This window comes from Panicum virgatum, chromosome 5K (genome assembly GCF_016808335.1).
Source record: "Panicum virgatum strain AP13 chromosome 5K, P.virgatum_v5, whole genome shotgun sequence".
Lineage (NCBI taxonomy): Eukaryota > Viridiplantae > Streptophyta > Magnoliopsida > Poales > Poaceae > Panicum > Panicum virgatum.
In genome coordinates this window covers 58,152,559-58,162,875 of record NC_053140.1, presented here as the reverse complement: position 1 = coordinate 58,162,875, position 10,317 = coordinate 58,152,559, and the positions used below count along the sequence as shown (strand labels likewise).

The 10,317-nt window shown below is 49.3% G+C and overlaps 1 protein-coding gene across 1 annotated transcript; it reads right to left on the bottom strand.

The window, feature by feature from the left end:
- Positions 1-4,791: 4,791 nt before the first annotated feature.
- LOC120708966 (protein NRT1/ PTR FAMILY 8.1-like) lies at positions 4,792-9,112 on the bottom strand. The gene is made up of 6 exons (XM_039994440.1): positions 8,674-9,112; positions 8,412-8,543; positions 8,101-8,318; positions 7,604-7,972; positions 7,011-7,144; positions 4,792-5,996 (listed from the first exon to the last, which is right to left on the bottom strand). Exons 2-6 carry the CDS (start codon positions 8,512-8,514, stop codon positions 5,165-5,167), a joined length of 1,656 nt encoding a protein of 551 aa, XP_039850374.1. The 5' UTR covers positions 8,515-8,543; positions 8,674-9,112; the 3' UTR covers positions 4,792-5,164.
- Positions 9,113-10,317: the final 1,205 nt, after the last annotated feature.

The window sequence follows — 10,317 nt, the reverse complement described above, 5'->3', positions numbered from 1 at the left end:
TTCATAATGGTCTGGCTGAAAGAGACAATTATTCAGATTTCAGAAAATTTTGATCAGCACTGTTAATTCCGTCAGTGGCGTTTGATGTTTTGATGAACTAACATACAAAACCGTGCACACAGATTCTTCAGCAGTGTAAAATGTATTTTTTCACTGCCCAGACTGAGTGGCGACAGATATGTGTGGAGGATCGCGTTTGCAGCACCGAAGGTGTTCCAAGATGAAGAGGTTTTTGGTCCGGTTCTGCTTGGCTGCAAAGAAAGCTCTAAAACAGATAGCGCGAAGCTAGCTGCTGGCTGCTGAAGAAAGATGCAGCAGCAATTCGAATTAATTATGGAATCTTACTACAGTTAGTAGAGTAGTAAGGCTAAGTGAGTTCAATGCAAAGAGGGGAGGGGACAGGCGAATTAGTCTCTTCGTTAGGATCAAAGTTTTTGCCCTCTAGTTAACTTTTCTGCGTCCATCAATGATGGCGTTCGAACGACTGTTTTCTTCTCTTGTTTGAAAGAGAACCACAAAAGTACGGCAAGTTTCTCTTCAATAAGCAGCTGATTGTGGCGGTAATTGTCAAACTGGGTAGCAGTAAAAAAAAATTTGCCGACCAAATGCAACACAACAACTCAAAACCCACTAGAATCTTCTGGTGAGGCCAAACACATATCTAAAGATAACAGATGCTGGATCAATTATTCATCTCTCGGCATGAGTTAACAAAACGAAGATATTCTTGAGGATCAAGCTCTGTCGCCGGCCGCGACCTGATCGCCTGCAAGAAGAGAAAAAATGTTGGTGTCCAGCTGCACGTAATGAGGCACGCAATATTGTTTCGCACCAAGGCAGGGGCCAAAACAGCTAGCCGTGGGTTGCCTCATCGCTCGGTGTCGCAGAAAAATAGTGGGGAATATTGGGACCCTTTCAGCGAAAGCGTCATCGACGACGCCATGTTCGTCGTCTCCACCGGCGCGGCCGCCATCGCGGCCGCCTCCAACCGAGAAGCCCTGGTAAAGAACCCGACGACACCGACGATGCGCGCCGCCGGTGCTGGCGGTTGGTGAGCGAGTGAGCTGGTGGTGGTGCATGCATTTCTGTCAGCTGTGGAGAGGAGGAGACGGGCGGATGCAGTGTCCGCGTCTGCCTGCTTTCGAGTAGTTCTATGTGCCCGGCAGCTGGGAAATGGGTGGCAGGGTGAGAGATGTTGATACTTGACAGTAATCTTAATGCTCACAGATACCTGAAGATTCAGCAAGTTGGGAGATTATTGCTGGTTTGATTTGATTCCGAGGACGGAGCTTCAGAATGCAGCTAGCAGCACAAACGGAAAATCTGAATCAGATGATGATTCCCATGCATTGCCCGTTGCCTCGGACACCACAGTACTCCGTCTCCGAAAGGGACTCGGGATGGCAAGAGCCAAGAGCCATGGATTGGATCAGTAAGAGAGGAGGAGAATGTAGCCTGTAGGGAAGACACTAGTAGTATTGCCATCCTTAGAGGATGCTGTACCACTGATCATAACGCATGATATACCAAATTCGACATGTTAGAGGTCAGATACTCCTAAGCTATAATTTTGATGCCTTTCCGAGCAGGCGAGCTCCATAAAAAAGCCTCTCACTGAACGGATCAAGTCTCCTCCCAATGTACAGAAAGACCTCAACCGGCTAGCTACTTGTTGGCAAGTTGAAACCTTCAGTTTGAGAATCAACCATAGCATAGTGCAGAGATGGTTAGCGGTTGTTCGATACTAAAATGAGATGTCATTTAATTAGTATCAGTCGATAACCAGGCCGGTACTAAATGGTTTTGCGCTCAAAAAAATAAAAAAAAATTGGTTGTGAGGATTTGAACCCATGACTTTCGGTGTCGCGCATAGTTTCCTTACCATCCACCGCCTATCACATGTGATTGGGAGGAAAATGTTTTATTTCTTTTTGAAGTAACCCGTAGAGGACCATTTAGTACCGGATGAGGACGCCGACCGGTACTAAATGTCACCTTTTAGTACGAGTCGATCTCATTGATGGGTACTAAATGGTCATGCCATTTTAGTACCGGGTCAAAACACCAACCAGTACTAAAAAGGTGACTTTAGTATACTGAATGGTGTTGTGATCCGGTACTAAAATAGCTCTGGGGGCTTTAAAATTTGGATCCGGTACTAAAATGGCTCTTGGGGCTTTCAAATTTGAATTCAGTACTAAAATGGTTCCGTGCCAACTTTAGTGGCAGACGAAAACTTTTTTTTTCTTGTAGTGGTGTTTCTAAGGGGAAAACCCTCAGGAGCTCGTGTTGGTTGTACATATACCTAGAGACTGAAGAAGTTGCTGCGATTTATCTGTCCTTGTCAATATGCGTGAAGATTTGGTCGTGAAGATGTGTATGTGCCTTTGCTAATTTGCTCTTAGCTAGGCTAGCAAAGCCGCCGTACCGTTACACCTCAACGTATTCCAAGCGTACGAGAATTGGTCACTCGTCACGGCTGTCACATTATGTTTTTTTCTTCCAGTTCGAGCCATGTCAACACAATATGCCAAAGTCCTACTTTGGCCACCTGCATTGTTACCATCCTTCGAGGTTTTGCAAGAAAAGAAATCGCTCACGTGCTATGTTTGAATGGGATGCCTAGGATATAATCGTTCGGCTCTATGCATGCATGCCTCCTGGTGGTCTTCTTATGTTAGATTAACATATTGTTGTGACTTTCTAATTCTGTAGCTCAAATGAGTTCCATTGAGAATCTAGTTGGAGAGTCTCCACATTATTTATCAAACAAGACATGCTAGAAAATAGATAAATCGTAACATTTTCAATAAAAAGCACCTAACCATATCACCAGGATGAAGCTTGGATGAAACTAAGTAGAGGTCCGAACGGACTTATGTTGAAGAATTAGCAGATGAGTTGTGGTTAGGGGTGAAATGCCACTCGAACACAGAGCTAGCTGGTTCTCCCCGAAATGCGTTGAGACACAGCAGTCGATTGAACATACAACAATATAAATAGGTAATATATATAATTCATTTCTAAATTATATCCACCTTTATCATTACCCAGAAGAAACCCCAAAGTGTCTATATATAATATTTACTTCTAAATGCCCACTTTGTTGTGACAAAAACTAAAAACAGTCCAAAAAACCACAAGCACTTGCTTCTTAATTACCATTACAGGCACTAGCGTTTTTATTTTTTGCACGAAGATCGAGACCCCACAAGCACTTGCTTCCGTAAATTAGTATGGAGAGAGAGAGAGAGACGTCTTCTGAAAGGGACGTGAATACGTGATGGAGGACCTAGGAGGATAATATTCACCATTATTTCCAAAACTGGCTGCAAGGTTGTTATTGTGTCGACGCTGTACAGGGTATTGTTGTCACACATCGGCACACGCCTCGTCGTCGACTTGTGTCTACCTATTTTGCCTTCTCCCCCCCCCCCCCCCCCCCCCCCCCCCCCCTCTCGCCCTAACCATATCGAAAATGGCGTTGCGGTTTCTTATATACGAAGATGTAAATAAATAAATAAAGATGTATCTATTTCTGTCCTCGTTCTGTGATGTAGCATCTGTGCGGAAGCAAACACGCACGTCGTCGTCGCAGTCCGTCGCTCTCTCTCGCGGGGCAGAAAATCAATAAATAAACAAAAGAAACTCCGCGCATTGTGTTGTGATGGCGACTGATAGGGTATACTAGGTGAAGTAGAAACAGTTGTGAGGTCGTCACCAGTGACGCCCGGTGCGTTGTCGGCGTTCCGCGGGGCGAAAGGATCGAGCCATCGGTTGCCAATCCGTCGACCGGCAACCCCTGCTGGTGCTGGCCTGTCGTCGCTACCGATGCCCAAAGTTCGATGCGGTACGGTATTGATCGACGATTTGCTGAGGCGGAGGCCAGTGGCAACCTGACCACGTTGCACATCTACAAATGCCAGGATGCATGTCGATCAGGAATTGTGATCTCCCTGCGTTCTTCTGACAAAAAAAGAGAGTCCGATCTTCTTCTTTCTTTCTTTTCTTAAAAATAGCGGTCATTTCTTTTTGACTAACTGTAATCTTATTTATTTACCAACTGTGATCTTTATTATGCTATTAGTCACCATGGGCCTAATCAGAGATTTGCGAATAAGTTCTACGGCCTTAGTTTTTTTTTTTGAGAATTGTGATCTTTCTTTATGGTTCTCGATGCCATGGGCCTTGTCAGTGAAGAAGCTTTTATTCGCATGGGCCAGGGCGCCAGGCCCAATCAAGGTACAACTTCGCTTTTCTGTTTTCTCCCAGCCCGTCATTGGGAGAGTCGCATGTGTAACTAGCAGACAAAGTGTCACACAGTCATATGTATATCCAAATCGATATCTGACTGCACCAATTGTGTTTCTTGTGATGAAATCTTCAAAACAAGTTCACACTTAAATTATTTTTTAGAATGCGTTAACAAATTTTTTGAAGCTAGAATAATTATTCCATCAATATAAAAGAATATTCTAGCTTATGTGATGGTTTAACTACCTGTCACACGTGCAACTCCTATACTTCTAGTCTCATTGGCTTCATCACCATTTCCGGTGGGAAATCTTTTAAACCGGCCTAAATCGTTGGAGTACTAGCAGGTCGCGCTAATCCATAATTCCATATCTATATACCGATTTATAAAACGAATAAGGTTTCCACCTCAATTTTTTGTTTTATCTGTTTTTTTTTTGACAAGTCACAGGTAGATCATAGTTCATTTCGTATGCGAGTCGGATCAGACCAGCCCTCCGTCCACGACTCGATCACGTAGATCCCTACAAATTAACGTACGAGCAATTATACATATTTGATGTTTACACCAACTTTGCCCGTAGCAACGCATGCATATTTTTACCTAGTGAACCCATCTATACCTATTTCTAATGCGAGTAAAGTTTTCACCTAAATTTTTGGTTTGGTCTCTTGAATTTTTGGTTCGGTCCACCTTGTGTCATTAATAGGTGGGTCTTAGTCCATCACTTATGCGAGTCGGACTAGCCTTTAGCCCATGATTCGATCACGTGAATCCCTACAAATTAATGTATAACTATATATACGTATCCTACTACATGTATACTAACTTTGCCCGTAACAACGCACGGGCAGAATTATCTAGTAATTCCATATGGACCCAACAGATGATTTAATTTGGTGGCGCTCTCTAATCCATGGTCTTCTTGTAGGTGTACCACCTCGCGATGAGCAGGTAGAGGCCAAAGTTGCCGATACAGAGCATGGCGAGCAGCCAGAAGAAGTTGTCAAGGTGCCCCCGGTTGATGTCGTCGGGGATCCACCCGTCGCGCCCGCCCCGCGCCGTCACGCGCGCCACGACGGTGACGAGCGCCGAGCTCACGTAGTTGCCCAGCGCGAAGGACGTCATGGAGAGGCCCGAGCAGAGGCTCCGCATGGCGTCGGGCGCCTGGTCGTAGAAGAACTCCATCTGGCCGATGAACGTGAACACCTCCGACGCGCCCACCACCACGTACTGCGGCACCTGCCAGAAGATGGACATGGGCAGGTACCTCCCGTCGGCCCCCGTGTTGGTGTCGTACATGCCGTGGCGCGCGATGACGCGGCGGCGCTCCACCTCGAGCGTGCCGGCGGCGAGCATGGCGACGGTGAGCACGACGAGGCCGATGCCCATGCGCGCCAGCTGCGTGAACCCGCGGTCGCGGCCCGTGGCGCGGCGCGCGAGCGGGACGATGAGGCGGTCGTAGAGCGGCACCCAGAGCATGACGCTGAGGGTGTCGAAGACGGAGAGCACGGCGGCCGGCACGCGGAAGCCGGCGACGTAGGGGTCCAGCGTGTCGCCCTGGAGGATGAAGGTGGTGGTCATCTGCGTGTAGGCCGCCGCGAAGATGATGCCGCTCGCCCACACCGGCAGCAGGCGGAGCACGCACTTGAGCTCCTCCACCTGGGTCACCGTGCACAGCCGCCACGGGCTCGGCCGCGCCTTGTCCGCCGCCGTCTCCACCGCCGCCTTGTCCAGGAACCTAATTAGTAGCCACTAGCCCGGAACAGTTAGATTGTTACATGATCGCGATGGATTCATAGCTTAGGTAGCCACATCATTATTTGACCCTTGATTTCAGTAAAAGATACCACGACTAATGCAAGCTAGCGTACGTTCAGGACACTAGTAGTCTCTAATTTCTGTAGCCGGCTGCCGACGTGCGGCGTATCATCGGCCGCTGGTCTCGATCTTCTGATAATGACCGGTGCTGCTACTATGATTACTGTACGAAGCACTGAAGAAAAGGAATAAGCATGGGCAAGAAAGCGATACGAAACGGACATCATATCTTTGCTTGGACTGCACATCAGGTTGGCATGCACACGACAAATCTGCCGTGGCGCAATGATAAACAATTGGGTCTGAGCGATCGAGCTGCACCGTGATCTGAAGGCCGCCGCAACATGACCGGGGCGCACAGTATCTCTGTCGCCGACGACCTAGAGTATCTTTTTTTTTTCTGTTTCAGTGTCAGAAAACTAAGATGCGCGACACCGTTACTCTGATGTCGCACACGGTTAGCACGTACTGTGGTGATGTCACAAAGCACAGTGTCAAGTTAGGTACGTAGCTCCAGGTGGCGTAGACCATCAAGCCTTCGGTGAAGGTAAATGAGTGACGCCAACTACTACTAGTGAGCAAATTCAAATTTCCCAACGTACTTTACATAGCAATTACAGTCACTTTTAAAGTTTGTGAGTAAATATGGTGTAATAGAAGTTTGAAATCTGAGTTTTTTTTGTCTGAACAAAGTCATATATAATTTAAGTGAAATATCTGAAGATCGGAGCTTTTTTAAAAATAAATCCCTCGCTGATAAATAAAGAATACAAACTGCACTAGCTGGATATTGATCCAAATTTGTTCACGTTTCGCCTGAAGATTTATAGTTGGGAAATCAACGTTTGTATATATAAACATCACAAATCACGAGAATTTGCAGTTAATAGCGTTCCCTATATGCAAGCCTACGGCTTGCAACAATGCAACTGACCTGAACTGGTCGGTGTGCGCGAGCCGGCGGCTCCCCTGTATCGCCGACATGCCGTCGTCGGCCTCGCACTCGTGCAGCTCCGACGCGTCGCCCGGCGCCTCCACGCTGCACTTGCTGACCGCGGCGACGACCACCTGCACGACCCTGGTGAGCGGGCTGCCGCCCGGGGGCTGGTGGCGCTGGTACGCGGCGGTGCCGGCGAGGAACACCGCGACGGTGACCGCGCTGAGCAGCCCGGGATGCCGACCCGAGCCCCCAGCTGACGCTGGACTGCACCCACACCCAGCACGGTGCCGCCGATGAGCGAGCCCACGTGATGGACAGGTAGAACCAGTGAAGAAGGAGCTCTGCCGGCCGCGCTCCCCTCGCCGAACTGGTCCGCCCCGAACGACATGAGCACCGGCGCAAGCGCACCGCCCAGCGCCAGCAGGTACAGCCCCGCGTAGAACGCCGCTCTCTCTCCAGCGCCGCCGCCGCGCTCACCGTCAGCACACGTAGGCCTGCGCGCCGGGGAGGAAACATGCAAGAGACGGCGAGACGAGGTGAGCTCGATCTAGCTCCGCCGCCTCTTTGCTGACCGCGGCGACGACCACCTGCACGACCCTGGTGAGCGGGCTGCCGCCCGGGGGCTGGTGGCGCTGGTACGCGGCGGTGCCGGCGAGGAACACCGCGACGGTGACCGCGCTGAGCAGCGCCGGGATGCCGTACCCGAGCCCCCAGCTGACGCTGGACTGCACCCACACCAGCACGGTGCCGCCGATGAGCGAGCCCACGTTGATGGACAGGTAGAACCAGTTGAAGAAGGAGCTCTGCCGGCCGCGCTCCGCCTCGCCGAACTGGTCCGCCCCGAACGACATGAGCACCGGCGCAAGCGCACCGCCCAGCGCCAGCAGGTACAGCCCCGCGTAGAACGCCGCGCTCTCCAGCGCCGCCGCCGCGCTCACCGTCAGCACCACGTAGGCCTGCGCGCCGGGGAGGAAACATGCAAGAGACGGCGAGACGAGGTGAGCTCGATCTAGCTCCGCCGGCCTCTGCGCCGCCGTGTGCGTTTTGTACGTATCACGACGATGGAGATGGACGGGCCGCGTACCACGACGGAGATGAGCAGGAAGAGCGCGATGGTCCAGTATCTGCCGAGGAAGGCGTCGGCGAGGAAGGCGGCGACGATCGGCGTGATGGAGCTGGTGCCCTGCCAGTTGGTGACGCCGTTGGCGGCGGCCTTGCTGCCCACGTGCAGCCGGTCCTTGAGGTAGTTCACCAGGTTCGTCGACACGGCGAAGTAGGCGGTGCACAGGAAGCAGTTGTTCGCTGGTGACCAACCATCACACAGTTGAACAACGCCAAAATGTTGAGATAGAAGCAGATACATGCCAGTGACATAGAAACTTTTTGTGTTGTTACCGAGGATGAAGACGCAGGCCAAGAAAACCCGGCGATCCATCTTGGATGTCCGGCGATCGGCGGCGCCGGGCGAGGTGTTGGATTCCACGGTCTCCACCTCCATGGTTTCGGCAGCTCGGCAGATCTTTCCCGCTGGTGCAAATTCCGAAACCAAACCATTTCAGGAAGGAAATTCAGAAACAGCGGCATCAAAAGTTGAAGAGATCGACTAGGAATCAATGAATATCCTCCAAACCTTACGTAAACGGTTCAGAAAATAGACCTTTTGCGTCAGGGCGATCGAGAATGCGCCTGTCTCCAGCCTCACCCCCTACGTTCTTGATATTTCAGCCCCGCCGTTCTTATCCAGAATTTCTCTTTTGGTTCTGACTGCAGGCGATGAAGAAAGACTGGAGCTGCGAAGCAACTTGAGAGTGAGACTGAGACTGGTGCAATGGCGACTGAAACATGGGCTGGATGCAGAACAGAGGGGACTAGCAGGGGTTATAATGGCAGTCGGCTGGCACCGTAACCTGTTGGAAAGAAAGAAAAAAGGCTAGCTGATACGGGCAGCCAGTGCGTGATCTGATCGCTTCCACTTTGGCGCCACAGAACGCCGTGCCTTCACTGGTGACCGCGGAGCCGATCAGACGACAGACACCGCCGGCACCGGCACGAAACGAACGATGGCAGCATGATGTGTGTGCAGCGACAACTCGACGAATTGAAATCGGAAATGCTCTACGCTGCTCGTGCGCGTTCTTGAGAGCCGTCAGATCGAGTGGCGCGGAGGCCCACGCGAGAGCGATGCGCCCGTATTTTTTAGTCAGGCCAAATGCGTGATCCATCGTCCACTGCTCTAAATTTAGGTTCGGCCACGACCGATGCTCTCCAGGCTTTGGATGGGCTCGTGCCCAAGTGCGACGTTGACGAGTGCTCGTTATCGATCTGATGCTACCTGACTGCTGTCGTGTAATCCAGGGCCGTCCCGGAGAATTTTGAGGCCCTGTGCAAAATCCTAGTTAAGGCCTAAACTTAAGTGCTGAAAATGAAACAATGACCATTCATTCTATAAGTTTACGGCAACATAAGCTAGAACCGGATCTATACCATTGCTCGAATGTGTTGATAATTTTTACTCGAAAAAGCATCACACGCATACATAATCTTGGGCCCAGCTAATTAGCGCGCGCTAGCAGGAATACTAGCACTCGATCCCGACAGTGGGTGATTTTTCCTTTTAAGGAAAGTTTCTCTCTCCACAATTTTCTACTTTCAGTAAGTTACTGAAAACATATATATGTATAACTTTCTTCGACATAACTATTATCGGTAATTTTGCAGCATAAATTTTATGAAACTTATAACTTTTACGCATAAATTTTTCCAACCAACTTTTATAGGATAATATTTTAATACGACGTGTATAAATTGGACGCATAACTTTTTAACTTCCTTACTAAATGATAACTTTGAACATAATTTTCACGAAAACTTATCAGACAACTACAATTTTGCGTCATACAGCTTGTAAACGTATAACTTATCGGGATAAGTTTTCAACATAACTTCAATGAAAATGTAATCAGGAAGACTTCTCGAACAACTTTTTACTAATTTCATCATACAACTTCTAAAGCACAATGTTTGATATAATTTTTTAGGAGAATATTTCTAAAATATTTTTCAAAAGAATTTCTCTAGAAAAATACATAGTAGAAAGTGAAAGGAAAAAAATTGAAAAGAAAAGAAACTAGAAAAGAGAAAAAGAAAGCAAATCAATAGTGGTGGGGGTGTCACGGACGCGGACAAATCAATAGTGGGGGGGGGGGGGGGGGGGGTGTCACGGACAGCCGCGCGTCCTCTCGGCTGCAACGTCGCGTGGTACAGCTAGCGCGCGATTGCTGTTTTGGATTTCCGCATAATC